The sequence below is a fragment of the Ciconia boyciana genome, chromosome 1 (genome assembly GCF_034638445.1).
Source record: "Ciconia boyciana chromosome 1, ASM3463844v1, whole genome shotgun sequence".
Taxonomy (NCBI): domain Eukaryota; kingdom Metazoa; phylum Chordata; class Aves; order Ciconiiformes; family Ciconiidae; genus Ciconia; species Ciconia boyciana.
Window position 1 is genome coordinate 207706841 of NC_132934.1, and position 20215 is coordinate 207727055.

At 44.0% G+C, this 20215-nt stretch overlaps 1 protein-coding gene across 2 annotated transcripts in view; it reads left to right on the top strand.

Annotated features, from left to right (window-relative positions):
* Window positions 1-20215, top strand: part of MTMR2 (myotubularin related protein 2) — a 64638-nt gene that overhangs the window by 34854 nt on the left and 9569 nt on the right. For both annotated transcript variants that reach the window (XM_072850674.1, XM_072850675.1), the window contains 7 exons: window positions 2774-2849; window positions 7253-7347; window positions 7526-7636; window positions 9720-9821; window positions 10526-10609; window positions 18260-18409; window positions 19230-19418. In XM_072850674.1, the coding sequence (XP_072706775.1) occupies window positions 2774-2849; window positions 7253-7347; window positions 7526-7636; window positions 9720-9821; window positions 10526-10609; window positions 18260-18409; window positions 19230-19418 (807 nt within the window). The remainder of the gene's footprint in view (window positions 1-2773; window positions 2850-7252; window positions 7348-7525; window positions 7637-9719; window positions 9822-10525; window positions 10610-18259; window positions 18410-19229; window positions 19419-20215) is intronic.

Below are 20215 nucleotides of genomic sequence, written 5' to 3' on the forward strand. Positions count from 1 at the left end.
TGCAAAGACCGGCACAGCAGACAGGTGTTTGTCCTGGGCTTTCTGACCATGTGTCTCAGCCCCTTGGGAAGCGTGACTGTTATCCTGGGGTGATGTGCTTGTGCTGACTTTGAAATCATCACGAAGGCAGTCGGTGCTGTGTTACCTGAGGTAGGTCATGGGGCTGAGGTCATTTGGGGATGGGGAAAATGACAGTTTAGTCCTCAACTCTGTACAAAAAAAAGAAAGGGAAAAAAAGGGGGGAGGGGGAGGCAATGGGGCAGAAGCTGTTGACCTTGAAGTGCTGTGCTTCCAGGAGGCCATCCATCCACTGCCCTGTGTTGAAGGGAGCGCAGGTTTGGATTGCTAATTCTTTCCTCTGACCCCAGGGACTCCACATTTCAGAGAGTGCGAGTGAGCAGATGGATTTTATTAGACTTAGAAGAGCCAGTTTTTAAACCGAAAAAGCTTTCAACCTTGTCTTTAGCAGAATAGTGTTGACATGGAGGTCTTTGTCTTTTGTACTGCTTGCCTCTTCCCTCCTTCTCTCCCCCACGTGCAGTGCCTGAGCACTGCCCACCTAGTGATCATGGCAGCTGTTTCTCATACCAAATGTTTTCTATGTATCTCATTTCATATTTGTTTTGGCTTAAGATACAGCCCAGTCCTCCAAATATTTACCGCTGAACATGCTCCTGCTGACATCTGCAGGAGAGCAGCAAGTCCAGCTGTTGACCAAAGTGATCCTAGCAGCAGCTGCTGCCATTTGGGGTACAGACCTTCTCAAAGAAGTTGTGATCATGTCCTGAACGCAGGGTGTATTTTTACTAATGTCCTTCCAAGATAAAAGGCCACAAAGCTGACCACCACTTATGGACTAATTAGCCAGAAGCCTCCGTCTCATTTGGCATAATCCAGATGTTATCCTGCTAATTTCAAGGCTGTTACTCAAGCGCAAAAATCGACACACAGGAGTTGAGAGTGGCTTCTACATCACAGGCTTTTGTCAGGGAGGCCGTCAGTCAGGGCTTTGATGGGATGTGTGATCTTCGGCCAACACAGCTGTGCTGACGGGAAGTCCTCAGCATAGACTTCTGCTAGTTATACCAGCAAAACCTTGTTTTTACTGGTGTTGCTGACGTGGGGGAGGAGAAGCTTTCCTGCAAGCTCAGTGCTGCCAGTGTGAGCTCTGTCAATGGTGACCTCCCTTTACCCATCCTGTAGACCCCAGTCTGGCTGCTGTGGCAGCCTCCCTGGTAAGAGCTGGCCTTAGCGGGTGCAGTTGTGACGTTCCTGTTAGGCAGCCCGGACTGTGCTTGCCTTTTTTTTTTTTTTTTTTTTTAAAAGAGTCTTTTGAATGCATTTTCTAAAATGTATATCTTGTTCTCAAGAAGGCTTTGATCTTGTTAATCTTTTCATCTATACAGCAATCTCTTGTGAGCAAATGCTGGAACGTGCTTTTGTTGTGGCATGGGGTTTCTTTGGGTTTTGTTTTCATTTTTTTGCATAGTTTAGAGAATTTTTTCTTCCCTGAGGCTCTCCCTGTGGCTTGATCCTACATGAAAGTTGACCACAGACGTGTCAGGTTCTAGAGTGCCACTTTAGGCCATGTCTTTGAATTTTCTTTGCAGGGATTTCCTGATATCAAATTAAAACAATTCTTTCTCTTTCCTCGCATTAAGGTAAAGAAAGCATTTTGGGCGACTCTGCACATTCAGTTGTGAGCAGACGTGAGCTCTCCCTGCCTGTCTCCACCAGGTGGGATGCACACCAACTTTAAACCCAAGGTCTTGTGGTTGCTACAGCATGAGGCAGAGTCTGGACTAACTTACCTGCTCTCTGTCTGTGTTATTAGGTCAAACAACTGGTGTGCTGCTGTGGTTGTGGCCATTTGGCCGGTTCGAGGCATGGGCAATATGAGTTAATCCATCTGCATTTGGCCACATAGACTTAGCCTTAATCATGGTCACTTATGCTCTTCTCCCCTAGCTCTTACCATAGGTTTAGACCTCAGGTTATGCTTTCATAGTTACAGCCGTGCTTTCCTAAAATGTCCATCTGCTCGTGATGGCAGCTGTTCTTGTGAAAACCCTTGTGTAAATGCAATCGTGCCTGTAAAAAGTAATGCCCTGTGGTATAACTTTGTCCCAAGGAAAAGTGGAGGAGGGGTCATTTGGCAGCCAAAAAAAATTGAAACTGTACCTCCTATACATGCCTGTGAAAATATAACCTTTGTAACAAGTCACTACCGCTGAGCCAAATCAGGATCTTTGCAGTTGTCGGACCCTCATTGAAGACAGTGGTGTGACAAGGTGTCCCTTTTAACTTTCCTCAGTGTAAACTAGAAATCGCTCTACTTAATAGTTTGTAGTATCATGGTAACTGAAGTTGGTCACTTCAGCCGGGAAAGGAACCAATCCCTTTGGTTCTGTGTATAACTGTGTGGACAGAGTGTTTGGCTCGTGATGATGGGTTGGGGAGGAGAAGGTTGGAGCATGAAAGGCAGCCACCTGGGAAGTGTGCTGCCAAAACACAGAGCCTGCTTCGAGCAGCTTCTCCATCGCAGACACCCTTGCTTAAACACTTGTGCATGTCCCAGTGGTATGCTCAAGGACTGCATGGAGGTCTTTCACATGCTTTGTGTTGACCTTTCAGAGGCTGAGACACTAGGCAGTGCCTCAAGATCTTTGAATATTTGTTGTCCTTGATATTGTTGACCTGTTGCAGGTAAGTGTAAACTTCTTGTTTGTGAAAATGTAAAGAATTTCTTTTTCTACCTCTATCTTTTGCCTAGGTCCTGAGGGAGACTAATAAATTGGCTGAAATGGAAGAGCCACCTTTGCTACCAGGAGAAACCATTAAAGACATGGGTATGTGAAGAGGAAATTCTTATTGTTTGCTGACCAAATAGAATATTGATAGAGCAAAATATCTTAGTGGTCATTGACCAACAACAGCAAATTGCTGATGTGTTGAGAACCATGATCAGGTTGTTTCATTAATCAAGTTATTGCACATCACAGGAGCCAAGATAACTGTATGTCTCCTCTTAGCATGTAGCAAATACAAGGCAATTCAACGTATCTTAGCATGAGTGATGAGGTCAGTTGTACAGCTCTGCATTTGCTGCCTCCTGAGAGGACATGGATTGACTGTCTCAAGTTGTGCTTGCCACAAGGTAACTTCTTAGGTTGACACAGCACAGTTGTGTGTCCAATGTCTGTCACAGACTGCAGGAGGGGATATAGTGTTGTTGCAGAGAACTTGCTGTGATATGGGGATGGGGCTTTTTTTTTTTTTTTTTTTCCATCCAGACATTCTGGCATGCATCAGGTTGGCTGATGCACTCCAGTCTGAAAGTTTGAGTAAGCCTCTTGATCAATTTCCTGTGAAAGATTTTGCATTCATTAGTTTAAGGTGTTGCCTTCCTCTTAAAATGATATGGAAGAGTGCAACTTCAGTCCTAAGAATAGAAAACCCCAAAACCAAAAATACCTCACCAAAAAACCCCACCCAACAACAACAAAAAACAAAACCAAGAAAAAAATCCCCACCTCAGTGCTCAATCCTTTTCTCTACTCCTTTCTGAAGGACTGTGAACCATGCACTGCAGACTGACATCTAACTCACTCCACGGACACAGTTAGCTCTGACAGCAAGACTATATTTTGAAGGGTTCCTGGGAAATGGTTTAAGAGATCAGAGTTACCAGTGTTTTATCTGTTGGCAAATGATGTGATGAGCCATGTAAGTCTGTAAGACTGGGTGGCTTTTGGAGTAGGCCAGACAGCAGCTGCCTGGTCCAGCAAGAAGTTAAAGGCAGCAAAAGGGAAATCTTTGTTATTCATCAGCAATAATTATTTCCTGTTAAAAGTGTGAAGAAAGGCAAATGTAATTATCTTTGGATTTTACAGGGAAGGGAAGAAAAATTATTTCAGCCAACCCAATAACCTAGGGTAAGATTGGCCTTATAAAAGACAAGAATTCCATAAGCAGGGGAATTAGTAAATCCTGGTTTCCAGTATCTTCCTCCCATATGGATTCTCTTATATCTGCCAAAGACTGAGCTTATTAGGCTTTCCCTTGGTAGTAGCACTAGTACAACCCCTCTATTATGCCTGGCATCCGTTCTCACAAACAGTGAAGCATTTTAATGCCTTGGAGATCCCTGTTTATCAGATAGAGACTGCTGAAACCATACAACAGTGGTAGGGTTCAGGTCAGACAAGCCATGTGTGTAGGTACATGTGTACATGTGCAGTGTGATTAAGTAAAATTGTTTCCTTAGGAAACCAAGCTAATAAAATGCAAATGTGAAAGGTGATGTGGCTTACAAGCTGGCAAGGCCAGTGTTTGAGATCGTGCCTGGGATTCCTTACCTGGAAAACATTTTTCTAGCACCTTTCCTCTTTACCCAGAAATCCTGTTCCTTTTCAGATGTAAATGCACACTTCTCTTATTAGTAGATTTTGTTTTATTTTTTTTTTTTAAACATTTTGAAATTACATTTTGAATAATGGGAACTCCAGTGGAAAAACCAGGCAGGCTGCCCTCACCCTTATTATGCTTCGTCAGTCTGCTTTCAAACCTCTGTCAAACTAGTCTTTGAAAAGAAGTGATTAATAATCAGCCAATAATGAAACACTTGGTTTAATTAGAAGCATTAGAAGCTAGAAGCATTTTGTGTTTAATTGTCCTTCCAACAAATGCATGTACATTAAAATAAATAAACAAATAATGAAATTGCTAGCGCATATATATTTTTTTAATTTTATTTATTTTTAACCAAAATTTCTGTGCTACATATTTTGCTCTGAATTAGTCACTCCTGATTTTTTTAAGGATCCTTCTCCATATCCAGATCTTGAGAGTCAATGGAGACTATGCAGAAGCAGAACTGACGTGAGGATGATTTAGTTATATGAGTTGCCTCCCTCCCTCTTCCTCCCTTCCTCCAGGCTAAATCTCATGGTATAAAGATAGAAGAAATTCAGGTCCCTATCCTGGCACCCCAGTAGCCTTATGCCTCTTGTGCGTGGTGGCTGTCACCTGGTGGGGAGGCGAGCTGCCCTCCTGGCTTCGCACAGCCCTTGCAAAATGGATCCCATAGGGTTTGGAGGCTTGAGGTTATTAAGATGGGTCAGGGGTTCTTTCATGGGTCTGGCAGCTGTGGTCAGTGGGTCTCCTTCTGAAAAGATCTCTGTGCATTTGGAGGGTGTCATTACTTGTTGGTGATAGCGTAAACTATTGCCACGGCACAGCCAGCCAACTGCTTCAATGGCAGAAGATGTGATGGATCACTGCTAGGTGGCGGGGAGGAGAGGGAATGACTTAAATGTTGGCATTCTTAATTGATGTAAAACAGAAGGGCAGTTAGGGGAGGTGTTTGCTGTGGAAAACCAGCAGCACCTCTTGCCTTTTGCTGGAACAAGTGAGAAACTTTTGTGGCCTTTTAAGAAGGGGACTGTTTTGAGTCACCGTCACTCAGGCTCAAAAATAATTGAATTGTTGCAGAGTAACTTGACTGCTGACTTCAGACTTAAAATCACCGGCAGCTGGGTGCTATACATATTCCTGGCTGCTGGAAATTGCTGTACCTCCACTGGCTTTTAGCATGAAGGCCTTCATCCCAGGGCTGACTCTGTGTGCAAGGGTGTGTAGGTCCCAAGCATCCTAAAAGCCACATGTAGGACAACTGCCTTCTCCTGTCCTTGGTGGCACAAACCGGCTTACTGGCAATCCTTAGCTTTTATGCAGATTGTTGTCAGCCTCAAATGTATGCATCCAGGCAGGAATCATTTTCTCTTTTCGTGCGTGGTGTGCTCAGCTACTGGCAATGCATTGCTCAGTAAGAGTAAGCAGTTTGCAGCCGAATACTGGCTTTTTTACAGGGGTGGCAGTTCTGTGCAAATGTAGGATTCTAGGTGATGGTATTTGCCTAGAGTTCAATTTATACCTGCAAAGCATTTGACACTGTCCTGCACAACATCCTTGTCTCTAAAGTGGAGAGACATGGATTTGACAGATGGACCGCTTGGTGGATAAGGAATTGGCTGGATGGTCACACTCAAAGAGTTGCGGCCAACGGCTCGATGTCCAAGTGGAGACCAGTGATGAGTGGAGTTCCTCAGGGGCTGGTATTGGAACTGGCACTGTTTAACATCTTTGTTGGTGACATGGACAGTGGGGTTGAGTGCACCCTCAGCAAGTTTGCCAATGACACCAAGCTGAGTGGTGCCATTGACATCCTGGAGGGAAGGGATGCCATCCAGAGGGACCTGGACAGGCTTGAGAGGTGGGCCCGTGCGAACCTCATGAAGTTCAACGAGGCCAAGTGCAAGGTCCTGCACATGGGTCGGGGCAATCCCAAGCACAAATATAGGCTGAGTGGAGAATGGATTGAGAGCAGCCCTGAGGAGAAGGACTTGGGGGTGTTGGTTGATGAGAAGCTCAACATGACCCGGCAATGTGTGCTTGCAGCCCAGAAAGCCAACCATATCCTGGGCTGCATCAGAAGAAGCGTGGCCAGCAGGTTGAGGGAGGTGATTCTGCCCCTCTACTCTGCTCTGGTGAGACCCCACCTGGAGTACTGCGTCCAGCTTTGGGGCCCCCAACATAAGAAGGACATGGACCTGTTGGAGCGAGTCCAGAGCAGGGCCATGAAGATGATCAGGGGGCTGGAGCACCTCTCCTGTGAAGACAGGCTGAGAGAGTTGGGGTTGTTTAGCCTGGAGAAGAGAAGGCTGCGGGGAGACCTTCTAGCAGCCTTCCAGTACCTGAAAGGGGCCTCCAAGAAAGCTGGAGAGGGACTTTTTACAAGGGCCTGTAGTGATAGGACAAGGGGTAATGGCTTTAAACTGAAAGAGGGTAGATTTAGATTAGATATCAGGAAGAAATTCTTCACTATGAGGGTGGTGAGGCACTGGAACAGGTTGCCCAGAGAAGTTGTGGATGCCCCATCCCTGGAAGTGGATGGGGCTTTGAGCAACCTGGTCTAGTGGAAGGTGTCCCTGCCCATGGCAGGGGGGTTGGAACTAGATGATCTTTAAGGTCCCTTCCCACCCGAACCATTCTATGATTCTATGATTATACCCAAAATCTTACCTTCTTGACAGAACTGAAACGTGCATTCTAGCTCTAGGCCAGAACCCCAGATTAAGTTTGTTTTCATTTCATGATCTGAAAAGTAGAGCCCTCAAATATTGTTGCTGTCATAATTTTACTCCATAAATTAACCATGAAATTAATAAACTTTTTTTTTTCTTTTTTTAAGCTAAGGATGTTACTTACATCTGCCCCTTCACTGGAGCAATCAGAGGAACCCTTACCGTTACCAATTATAGACTGTATTTTAAAAGCATGGAACGGGTAAGCTTTTGAAACCATCTGCTTTTATTGGCTACTCAATCTTTAGATCTAAGTGTTTGTTGAGAGTAATTCTGTGTGAATCATAGCTATATGTTTGGGAATATAGGCATAAGGGAGCAGGAGCTGGGGACTTTTCCCCCCTCCCCTTTTTAAACTCACAAATTTCAACTGTCTACAGGACCCTCCTTTTGTCCTAGATGCATCTTTAGGTGTAATCAACAGAGTGGAGAAAATTGGAGGTGCTTCCAGTCGCGGTGAGAATTCATACGGGCTGGAGATTGTATGCAAGGTAAACTTTTATCTATGTTTTACCATAGGGGAAGGGGAATATATATTTTAAAAGGTTTTCTCTGTAGTACTGTAGGAAGTTTTGCAAAACATTTCAGTCATTATGACTTCACACACTTCAAAAAACATCTGATTTTAAAAGTAATTTTCAGGATTCTCCAGCTCCACTCCCTCAAGATGAGATCCAAACCTTTATTCAGGCTTTGTGCTAGGTAATGTCTTTTTTTCATAGTGGAAACCTAGGCTTGCATCCCACTAATGCAGTTCTCAGGGTTGTCCACCAGGCTATCCCAGGAGGACTCCAGTCATTGTGGAGTACAGGATGCCTTTCACTCACTTGCATTTCAGGAGCAAGAAAGGGGCACATTTCCCCCTAAATCGTTAGCTTATGTCCACCTGCTGCTGTGTTTTGCGGTGAGGGACTGGCAAGTAGCCTTCAGTCCTCCTTGAGGCTGTTCTTTCATTTCTTTCAAGGCAGTAGATATTTCACATGTGTCTCTCAAGAGCCCTTGGAATCATTGGAAATGCAAACTTCAGTAAAAATTAACAATTCACCTCCTCATGTCTGCTTACTGTAGACCTACAGAGTAGATAAAGCCACCATTTCTGGTCCTAAATTCCTACCTCCGCTGTTCACCAGGGCATGGCCCCTCTGCTTCCCTCAGTAGCAATGTGGGAAGAGCTGGATTCTGAACCTGGTAGGTCTCGGGCTGCTTAGAGCTCTTGTCAGAGCCCCCTCAAGGCTGAAAGGATGCTGCTTTCTGGATAAGGGCAGATGGAGGAATGAAAATGACATTTTCATTCCCCCAACAACTCTGGTCACTGCTGTGATTTTGAGGCACCAGGAAGCTAAGCAGACTCACAAGCTGTGGGCATGCTGAGTCAAGAGCAGTTGATATAATCTATACCAAATCATCCAGCTGCTCCCTCGTCCCGTTGCAGTCATGATCGTCCCTGGCTAACGTAGAGGTGCTTGTGCTGGCAGGCCAGTTTGTTCCCTGTTTTGATTTGGATTCCCTGTCCTCAGCCATTTTGCCTGTATGCAGATTTGCACACATGGTCAGGTTTGAGTGGACTGCATTGTTTCCCTGGGTGGGAAACCCAGGCACAAACTATGCGATAGGTATCTTGGCCCTATACAGCATATATCTATATATGCCAGCCTGCTTGGCCCAAGATATGCAGAGCAGTTTAGTGCGATAACATAGTACAGATATAGCTTATGCATCCTGAAATGTTCTCTGTCTGAGACCAATTACCTAATCTCAGTCGTGTGAGACAGCTAAGTCTTTAGCTGTTTATCTCATTCTCTGACTTGCTGTACCATCTTCGTATGCTTGAACTTGATAGCTCATTTCCTGCTGGTGGCTTTTAAACTGTTTACTGCAAGTGTCTGAGTTGTAGGCTTGGCTGGAAAATCTTGGCATTTTAGAGATGCTTTATTTAGTTTCTGAATTTGATTTTGTAGATGAGTATGGAAAGGAGGTCTTGGGTTACCACTCTTTGTGGAAACTGTGCTGCTGTGCAAAGTGGAGGAGTTGTTAGTTGCAGTCATCCTCTCTAGTGCTCTGAGAGATGGAAGCTTTAAAGGGATATGGCATTAGTTGCTTTGCACCAAACTGGCTGGACTTGGGCTCCCTATGTTCAGTAGCTCTATGGAGGTACTTCGCGAGGCAGTCCCTGTCAGTCTTCTGGCACAGCTTAGCCTGAGAGCCAGGTAAGAGCTAGGGGGTCTGTCTCACAAAGTCCTGCCAGTCAGAAATAGCTTGTCCCTGAGCAGGGCTCTCCCCTAGACTTTCATCAGGTAGAAAGCTTCATGTAGAGGCAAGATGCCACCGATCAGGCATGCCTGTGCACTCCCTCTGCTCCTCTGCAGTTGTCTCAGGCTTTGTTGGAGGCTGCAGATGACCACTGAACCAAGCCCAGAGTTGCAGTACAACAGTGTTCGATACTAAGTACGATACTAAATCAGTACTAGAAGGAGCATCGTGATGTGACTCTATTTTGAATGCTGGCTTTCAGAGTTTCTTTGGATGTTGAAGTGGTTCGGAAATCTGCAATTTGATTTCCCTCTTTTTTCCTAGGATATTCGAAACTTGCGATTTGCTCATAAGCCTGAAGGGAGAACTAGACGATCCATATTTGAGAACCTAATGAAATATGCTTTCCCAGTTTCAAATAATCTGGTAAGTATTTTCTTTTCAGTTGTTACCAAAAGACAGAGAGTGGCAGTAAGCTGTTTTGTTCAGTCCCATCTACCTGGTACAATATTCACATGGGGTGCATTTTGTTGAAGGAAAAGGAATGCTGTTTTTTTAAATCTGTCTTAGAATTAATTCCGTAGGAATTTAGATTGTATAGAAACAGGAAGAGTCTGCTACTGTGGGGCTGGATTCCTCCATGCATGAAAAATAACTTACCGATACTCACATCCTTGTAACAGAGGGAAAATACGCAAAGCGCAGTGACATCCGTCAGAGGTTTACAGCTAATGGTGACTGTACTGCTCCCAATTCTGGCATGCAGTTCATCTGTTCTTTTGTATTATAACACTGCAATTGTTGCTTCAAATACAGGTTGAAAGGATCTAGTTTTTAATATGTAAAAGCGTTCTTGCCCAAGTAGTCTTTTCTTTCTCTGTAATAATAAACTCCTTTTGTCCATGAAGTACTAGGTAATAGACAAGCAAGATCAGGGGTATAGATGAAAGTACATTGTTGTACTAATTACCTACTACAGTGAGCATGTTGATCTTTTTCACAAAGCCCTAAAAGAAAAGTAGTGCAGTGGGGAAAAAAGAAGGACCAGTCATGAGTTATTATTTGAGGTATGAAACATCCTGGAAGTGGGATCTGAGTGTGCTCTTAATGCTAAATTTTCTTTCTTTCAGCCACTTTTTGCATTTGAGTACAAAGAGGTTTTCCCAGAAAATGGATGGAAGGTGTACGACCCCACTTGGGAGTACAGAAGACAGGTGGGTACTGTGCCATGTCCTTCCTCATTCTCTCTGCTCTTCAGAAGTGAGGCTCTGTGCAGTAATATAATTGCAGACCACATGGAGCGGAGAATGATCCTGCTGACGAATGTCGTGCAAGCTGGGTTAGGACATTGTTCTCCACACTGCAGTGATTGATGACAGCAGTACAGCTTTAGAGATAGTAGCATCCACTGTTGGAGATTACTCAGGCTGCAGAGAGCTGACTTTAGGCTTTGGTAGAAAAAAACTATTGCTCTGGCTTAGTCATCAGCCACTGCTGGCAGTGAGGAACAGAGGATGCAGGTGCAGACATCCCATTGTTGAGTTTCACACCTCAGCTCTTACTTGTATCAGTTTTAATTCTTTCCAGTTTTCTGTAAGATATCTCAAACAGGAACTTGGAAGGAAAAAAAATTAAATGTAGAATGCCTTCATTTTCTTGGGGAATCAGCATAGGGATCAACCTAGAGAGTGTTGTGATTAACCATAGCTTGGAACAGACAGTTGTAGTGTGTCCAGAGTAGAGTGGTCAAAGGTGTTAATGATCGTGAAGTGGTAGGCTGTCAATTAGGAATACTGCGATGAAAACTTGAGTTGTCCTCACTGGGGGAAAAGATGGGAGAATTTTGGTTTTTGTAATGAAATCACTCTTGTCATAAAATTCTCAAGCTGAGGAAACAGCACAATTTGGTGACAGTTTTGCCCCGAACACAGTAAACTTTTGTCTCATCCAGATCTGCCAGGATAAAACCGATTTTCCTTTGTAAAATTAAGAAATTTACAGCCATGTAATTTAAAGATTTATTTGGGTCTTTCCCATAAAGCAAACTGAAACATGACATCTGTCCTAGCCTAGTTGTTCATCTGATTCCTGACATACAAAACCTAAGGAAGGGATTCATTTTCCTAGCTTTAGTCTTCTAAAAGCCGGGCGTGCCTTCTAAATTGGTTATCTAGGCCTGTCATTAACAGATGGGGAGAGAGAGCTTCACTGTTGGGGGTGATTTGTTCCCTCCTAAAATAGCTGCCTAAGATAGATCGCTGTCTTCTAGGCTGCTAATTGAAAGTGAGATGTATCTTACCTCCGCTGTCTTCATTGCAAAAAAGTGTATGTTTTGCAATGAGATACCACAATCTAAAATCCTAGTAGAGGCAAACTCCAATCATTTGTAATCAATGACACACATAGTATCTCAGGTTGACTTTGACTAATAAGACCAGATAATGCAGCGATTATTGCTTTGTTTAGAATTTACCTCTTTCTTGATAGTTATTTTAAGGAAAGATCTGTTTATAAAGAAGGATCTGCAGCCCAAGCTGTATGGGAAAGATGCTTCTTTACAGGACTGAGAACTTTGGAGTAAATACTAAAGAATACCTGTGCTATCAAAATAATCTCCATTGAAAAGCACAGTATTCATTTAGCCAAGCCTCAGTTAAAACAGATGAAGTACAAAAGACATTCTTATAATACCTGGAAAGAAGGAAGGCTGACCCTTGAGAATTTCAGGGTAAATTATTCCAATTTCTTAATCCTGGCATGTCTGTTTTTAGAATACAAGCTTTTCTATCCATATTAGTCTTTACATTGTGATTGGCTGTACCTTAAATTTGTCAGGAGCTTGGTTACGCAGTGAAATACATGTATTTACATGTATGTGATTTGCAGCTCTTCATGGCCTTCCTGTAAAGAAAATGGGACTCTCGGCTGTGGTGGCTTTGTTTCTGGTCACAAGAGGTAGCACTGTTGTGTGTAAAGCATATCACAATTGAGACATTGCTGCAGCGTGTACTTCTTTTGTTATGACCTGCTTTTTTATCATTTTTGAGCGGACAGGAAAAACTTAGCCTGACTGCTTTTATGTCAAGAAACCAAACTGATGTCCGTGTGCCGAAGCCCCCAGTCATTTGGTCACATTGGTAACTGCAAAAATGAATCCAAACCAGGATTTTTTGCAGCCACAACCTATCTGAATTTTACCCATGATGGGCCACAGTTGTTCCCATTCCAGATCACGCAATCTGTCTGTTCCAGTAGCTTATCTCCAAAAGTGACCAACACCAGCTGCTGAAGAAGAGGCAAACCGTACTGCAGTAGACGTTTATGTTGTGATCTGGCCAGGAGGAGAATTTCATCCCTTTCGTTAGAGTTGATTTAGGTCCTGCAGCATGAAGCTTTATGTCCCCTCCAAAACTTTTAGGTATTTCAGTCTGTTTATTTAATTTCAGCATTTATAACTATGGATGTTCAATTTATCTGTGTGAATGTCTTAACCTTTTTTCTTAATCCAACCAGGTTCTGCTAAAACAATAACAAATACTACAGTAAATCAGGATTATGTCCTGAAACGGCAGCAGGGATTCGTTAACAGTGAAGCAGAACTGGCATCATCAAATCAGATAATGGGATTACCTGTCTCTGACTGTATGAATTGTGATCAGAAATGGAAAAGCAGGACAGATGCACTATCTGCAGGACCTTTTGGAATTGGTTTAAAAACTATTAGAGAAGAACTGGCCTAGGGCATAAGCAGTCCAGAGTACGGCCAGGCGTTAACTTGGTATGTCTTAGGCCAGGTCAGTCATTTCCCTGTGGGAGAAGGGACACAGAGAGAGGGGAGCAGCGCAAAAGTAGAAGCCAACTACCAGGCATCCAGAAAAGACTTTTAGAGTAGGATCCATGGTAGGATCTCTGTCTGCACTGGTAGACGTGGCGAGTTTGGGTGCGGCATGATTTATTTATTATAATTTTTTTCAGATTAATATAAATGTGTTGATATGATAGAGATTATAGCAATTAGGAACGATCTTCAGTTAGCATTCTGTTAGCATTCTTGGGAAAGATGGAAATATGTAACTTATTACAAATCTGTGATTGTGTAAAACTATGGGGAGTAATAAACAACCTGTAGAGAACAAAAGGAACTCAGAGAGGTTTGGGATTTAGTCGGTAAATGGAATCACATGTGGCAAATGAAATTTAAAACTGAAATTGCTCCCTGATTTTTATTACACGCGGGCTGGCAGAGTATAAAACAGAATTGCAAAGTGAGTAAGACTCAGTTGAAACCAAAAGGCCTTGAGATGCCTTTGGAGTAACTTAAAGCTTTCATTTTCCTTAACAAGGTGGGGAGCATTTGGAAAATATTACAAGGTGTTGTGAAGCTGGAAATGTGTGATGTTTCCCTACAGAAGTCATGCTCATCTACTCCTGTGCTCTGGTCTTATGTACCAGGGAGCCACAGTATAGGGCTGTGGTTGCTGCTTTCAGAGAAAACTTACAGAAATTAATAATTCAGAAGAGGAGCTGACCTGTTCTGAGGATAAAAGAAGTGCCCAGCATTAGTATACAAGCAGAGTCAGAAAGGTAGAGCATGAGAACAGCATCCTACAGAAGATTGTTGGGTGTAATTTAGGGGAGTAAAATGAGAATTGAACTGTTAAATGTCCCATGGTTTAGCTGAAGTCCTGCTTATGCTAGGTATGGCTCTACTGCAAAACGGATCACAGCTCTCTTGTGCTAAGTAGACACAACCTGGGTACGCAGCAGAGGGACCAGCTTGGCGGTGGCAGCTGTATCCTGTGTTGCTGTAGGGATGCACCCGAGCTAGTGTGGTCAGCCTCTTGCTGTCTCATGGCTCAAACCAAGTTTGAGGGAGGCACTGCTGGTGTGTAACTCAGGACCTTGTCCGCTGCAGCTCAGGGTGTATCTGCATGGCTAAGCTCAGAATCAGTCTACTGGATCCCGTAGAGAGATGTGACTCTGTAATTCCAGCAAGGAAATTATTTTTTTCCTGTAAGTGAAAGATCCTCATGTGCTTATGCTTAAACATATGCTTTGCAAGGTGCTGGTTTCAGTGCCACGCTGGTGTGTCTTCAACCGTTTTTCCCTGCAGACGAAGAAACTCCATCTTCTACAACATGCATAGGTCAAGTGATAACTGAGCTCAGGTCATTGAAATAAAGCATGAATAACTATCCAGAGGGAAACCAAGTCTGGTTTGTGAGTGGAGATGACACAAAGGCTGCGTCCCTGTTGTTAGATGATACAGTCGTAAGGAGTGTTCGCAAGCACTGGGGCACCTTCATCGCAAGTTCCAGGCATAGCTTCAGCCCAGGCTGTTACCGTCCCTCTTTTGAGTGAGTGTGTTTGAGCATCTTTAGCCATGCACGAAGGGTGCATGCAGGGTGTAGGCAAGTCGAAAGTATAAAGCAGTTGTTTACTGGCTAACACAGAAAAAAGATAGCAGGGACTTAACTAGCTACTAGGCTGAGCATTAGTACCACCTCAGAGAAGGTATCTGAAGAGACTTTCCTGGCCAGGCAGGCACTAGTGAGAGGAGAAGGATCAGCGTCTGCACCTCCCTCAGTTGGGTTGTTGCCATCTTGACCAGTAATGTCAACACCACTACACAGATGAGCCAGCTGTTGGCCCTCACCCAGTGACTGCCTAGTAGACTCGTGGTTTTTCTTCTTGGACTTTCTACTATTTCATGATGGTTTTTTCCCTTGAAGCCTTGAGCTACCACCAGTCCCCATCTCAACAATCCTCTTCCTCTATCTGCAGTTTTACATTTCTTCCCTGTCTATAGATTTTCACACAGCTCTTTCACATCACTTTGCAGTGTCCTTGACGGTCTGAGCTGTGGTTGTGCAGCTGGGCCACATCAGAGCTGGGACCTGAAGAGACAGTTGGGCCCTTGTGGAGTAGAGAAGAGGAAGGGCTGCAAGGCCAGCTTGCCTGCTGCCGAACCTGGGCACAGCTCAGAGGTTGGCGCAAGCCAAGTAGGCAGTTTGGACAAACTCCCCTGTTTTGAGGATAAATGAGTTTAATCGTATGGATGTGAGGCACACTGTGCCAGCTGGTCTCGGTGAAAATGGTCATAGGCACATTTAGTTTATGACTATAGATATGGCCATGTTGCCTTCCTCACTTTGCCCTCTGGCAGCAACTGAACACGAGTTCCTCTGAAATCAGGGTCTACTAGCAGTGCTAGTTTACCTGGAGAAGACAGACCTTGTGCACCAGCCAGGGCAGCATGCTCTGGTCACTAACGTGGACAGCCAGCATGGTGCCATGTTCCCTAGCAGCTTCTGGACCATCACAGCCGCTGTTAGCGAGGCATGCCTGGGTTCCTCCTGCAGGTGCACAGGCAGGCAGCTCCCAGAGCTGGTCCTAAGCCTGCAGAGGCTTCTTGAGTTACATCTGTAACAGTTTGGGTTGGTTTGATAGTAGGCTTTTGGGTGCTTACAACTTTCCAGGAAGCAGTGAAATGCATCTTCTATGAGGAAATACCAATGTGCTTTATATCATGTTTAGCTTTTTCTATTGATTCCAGCTGGAGAAAGTGCAAATCTGAAGGAACATGAATAAATGCACAAGCTACACTGCATCATGGCAAACGTCCTGGGAAGATGCAAATTCAGCTCCTCTTCTAGCCTACTTTGCTTATTTCTGCTTGCTTCGAGTCCTTAAAGAAAGTCACGATCTGAATCCAAAGCCCTCTTTGGGTGGTGCTGTGATTCAAGGCTCCTGTGCCAGGGGAAAGCAGACATTCCTTGTGATTCAAAGGAAATTTGAACGCTGACACACAGCATCTTTTCTTTCTTTGAGGGATTGTCATGGATTTTCCTGGTCTGGGCTATTGCAAAGGAAAGATTTCATTCAAATTTGTCAGGGTGGCAGCTGAAAGACTTAGAGCTTTGGAGGTGTCGGTTCTGGATCGAGCAGCATGTGCTGAAGCCGTTCTGCCCAGCACCCCAGAGAGTGCTTTATAGTGCCAGTGACTGCTTGATCTTCTCAGTGAGCACCAGTAGAGTTGCAGGGTAGAACGAAAAGGAGCTTTTCTTCCATATAACTGCTTGACAGCTCCCATTTTCCTTGCCAAGAGTGTGCTGACAGCATAGTTTTAGTTCAGATTTGGGGGAGGTGAAATCTCCAAGCGTTGCTGATGGATCCATTGCAGTGCAGTCATGTACTTACTAGGACAGGACTGAGAACAATTCAGTCATTTGCCATTAGTTCACTTCCAGATAGTAACCAGTTTGATCACAGCTGATGGATAGCTAAGAGCAAGAGTCTTGCCATTCCCTGGTTGACAGCAGAGCTGGTGGACCCAGGAGAGTCCGTCCTTGCTGTGTGCAGCAGGTAGACCTCTGAGCATGTTTTACTGATCAGTAAGTTTGGACTGTGTATACACACTGTTTGATGCCTGTTTCTGCCACTTCTTTGGTTTCAGGCAGTGCCAAAAATAGCTTTCCTTTTAGAGTTTTGGGGTACTCATGATCCTGGCAGCTCTGCTGATTCCTTGGAGTAACATTTCCTTCCCAGGGAGGGCCCCAGGACCAGGGGTGGTTCACAAGCAGGGTGTGACTGGTATTAGACAGAAGGTCTGTCCTCTCCTCATATTTCTGGCTATGACCTGTTTTGACAGCATGACTCACCGCTCTGACGGGGAACTCACTGCAGTCTGTGTGGGTCAACCATAATTACCACAGTTCATCTGACTTGTGTTAGATTTGTCATTTATTTCCTGTGGGAGCTGCAACAGTGGTAATCAGTGTCCCACCACCCTCCTTAAAATGAAGTACTGTTTATTAGAACAGAAGCATGTATTGTTTTAAGAGCTGATGTTCCTCTAAATCAGACTCTCTGCTTAACAGTCTGGCCACGTTCAATGTAGTAGATCTGTCTTCCCCACAGAGATGCTTTGTGTCGGTGCTCACCCCTGCTGCAGCATGTGTCTGTTCAAATCTCTCCTTGCAGGCACGCAATAGCAACCACACCGTTTTGATCTGTTAACTCCCAGCATCGGCCAAACTATGTCTGCAGGTTGTCAGGATCCATCCCCATTGTGCTTCAGGTGTTACCTGGAGGTTGTCGTCTGGGAAGCTGTTGAGTTGCTTCCCCATCAGGGCACACTGAGCTCGGTGACGTGTGTGTGTGTATGGATCCCCTGCTCTCCCAGCCCAAGTCCGACTAGTACAGCCAGAGAGCTTAGTCTGAGAGGAACATGGGAGTCGCCCATCACTGTCCAGATCACATACAGTCACCTAGCCAGAGACATACAATTACTAGGTTTCTGGTGTTTTTAGGGGATTGCACAGCTGTGCCACAAACACTGAACAAGGCCCAAAACAGATTGATTGGGGGGGGGGGTGTTTTAATGCCTGTTCTCCCTTCTGTCTTCCCCTGCATCCTGTCTAGTAACTCCACTTTCCATCCCCAGTTTCCACCTACCATGTTTGAGCTAAGTGCTGAGAGAGGAGTGAGGACTGGTGGTCAATCGTTCTGTCCTGCTCCTGGCTCTCCTGTAAGCACTCCTGTAAGATGAGACCAGGAGGTATGTTAAAGATGCTCTCAGGGGAATCACCTGTGTAGCCACATCTGTAACCTCCACAGTTCCTTTGCCATAGGTGAGCCTGCCTGCAGTCTTCTAGTTTTTCTGTTCTTCAGTGACCTGAGCAAAACATCTGCTTCTCTGGGAAGAGGCATGAAATGCAAGTTACCAAGATAATGCAGTCCCAGGCTCCAGCCCTAAATGTCCTTCACTAACAAAAGTTGCCTTGAATTTCACGTCTGGGGATTTGACTGTGCTGAGGTCTCAGAGCAACTCATTTGCTAACCTGCTGTTGTTCCCTCTTTAGGGAATTCCCAATGAAAGCTGGAGGTTGACCAAGATTAATGAGCGCTATGAGCTGTGTGATACATACCCTGCCATTCTAGCTGTGCCCGTAAACATTCCCGATGAAGAATTAAAGAGAGTAGCATCTTTCAGATCAAGAGGACGCATACCAGTGAGTGTGACAAAAGAAGCCGCTTTGATGTGGTGTTGTTACATCCCTTTTGGCCATAAATAATACCAAGATCAGGCTGAGTGGATTCCAGGGAGTAAATAAATAGTCAATGGATAATAAAAGTGACAGCAACATGTTTGAGGAGTTAGAAAGCAACATTATCTGCTGGAACTACTATTGTGAAAGAGATGTAGACTAAACCAAAATGAGAGGATAACTTAGCACAACCCAGACCGAATCTCAGTTCAGTTCCTGGGAAACACAAAGCACCCCTATTTGGTTGTTTACAATTGTCTGGCCTACTCTTGACTTTCAGGATAGAGGAATACTTAGTGATACTCGTGATGAAAATGCTTATTAAATGAAATGAAGACAAAACACATCATTATGATGATTATTTCAGCGGTAACTGAAAGTGTACTAGTTTACTTCTCAAGTCTATAGAAAATGAAATCTGTTCCTAAAGTGCTTAACTTTTACATGGTGTAACGTAGAGTAAGACATAGCCCTATGACTGCAGAGCGAGAAAGTGTGTTTGTGACTCACACAACAGCGGGAAAACAGTCTGCATCATATTTAAAAGTCAGACTTAAACCTGCTCAGTCACCTCTTGTTGGTTGAAACTTTGGGAATGCCACCAGAGTGAATGAGTAAGGACAGAAGAATTATTTCTTTCATTCAGCTGTGATTTAAGAGAATCCAGCCTTCTGGAACAAGCTAATGCATGGCAGGATCCCAGAGCAAGCCATTACAGGTAAAACACTTCACTGGTTTAATGAATCCCATTTTTCCTTCATTTCTTTCTCATTTGTTTCCAAAGGTGTTGTCATGGATTCACCCAGAAAGTCAAGCAACGATCACTCGCTGTAGCCAGCCAATGGTGGGAGTGAGTGGCAAGCGAAGCAAGGAAGATGAAAAGTACCTTCAAGCCATCATGGATTCTAATGCTCAGTCCCATAAAATCTTCATATTTGATGCAAGGCCTAGCGTGAATGCTGTAGCCAATAAGGTCAGGTGCTTTTTCCTCTGTCTAAAGCTGGGAATGTAATAATTTAGAGCACATTTCCCACCACTATTTCAAATTATTCCTGAGGATCACAAAGGGTTTTCCACCGTAAAGGGAATCATACGCAATGATCTGATTCTCTAGACAGACTGTTACACCTGCACGGGTATCTGTAAGATATCAGTGTGACTACTAAAGGTCTGTTTGGATTAATCTTCAATGGGAGATGAGATTGGAAGGGGGAAAAAAGAAAATCAAAGTAGTACTGATGTCAAACTAGCACCCTGGATCTTGTGCATCACCATTTTTCACTTCACATCATTGAAAGACTGCTTCCTCTAACAGCACCAGAACTCTGTCCCTGTTAACCCTGATGGGAGCAGGGGTTACTCAGCACTTCCGAAAATCAGGCATCATGATCTTTAATTTCAACATGTAAGCTGGGGATCTTTAATGTCTAGGGATGTTGCTGTGTTTTTCCTGCTGTTATGTCTCATGCCATCACTCTAAGCCCTGTTTTAATGGTAGAACTGCTTTGTTGCACTAAAGCTGATTCTTTTTTTTTTTTTTTTTTTTTTTTTTAAAACTGTCTTTCCCACTACTTAGGAAAGGCAATTAGTGTGTGGGATATACTCCTCTATAATAGTATGGTAAATTTGTAAATGACAGAGACAGTGAATCTAATGAGCTAGCAGCTTGATTGGGGATAAATTATAATTACAGAGAAAAAGAAAGCTTGTAATGTGATATTCTTTGGTAAAAATTATAGCATTCATTACTATTCCAGGAAAGAGACACAA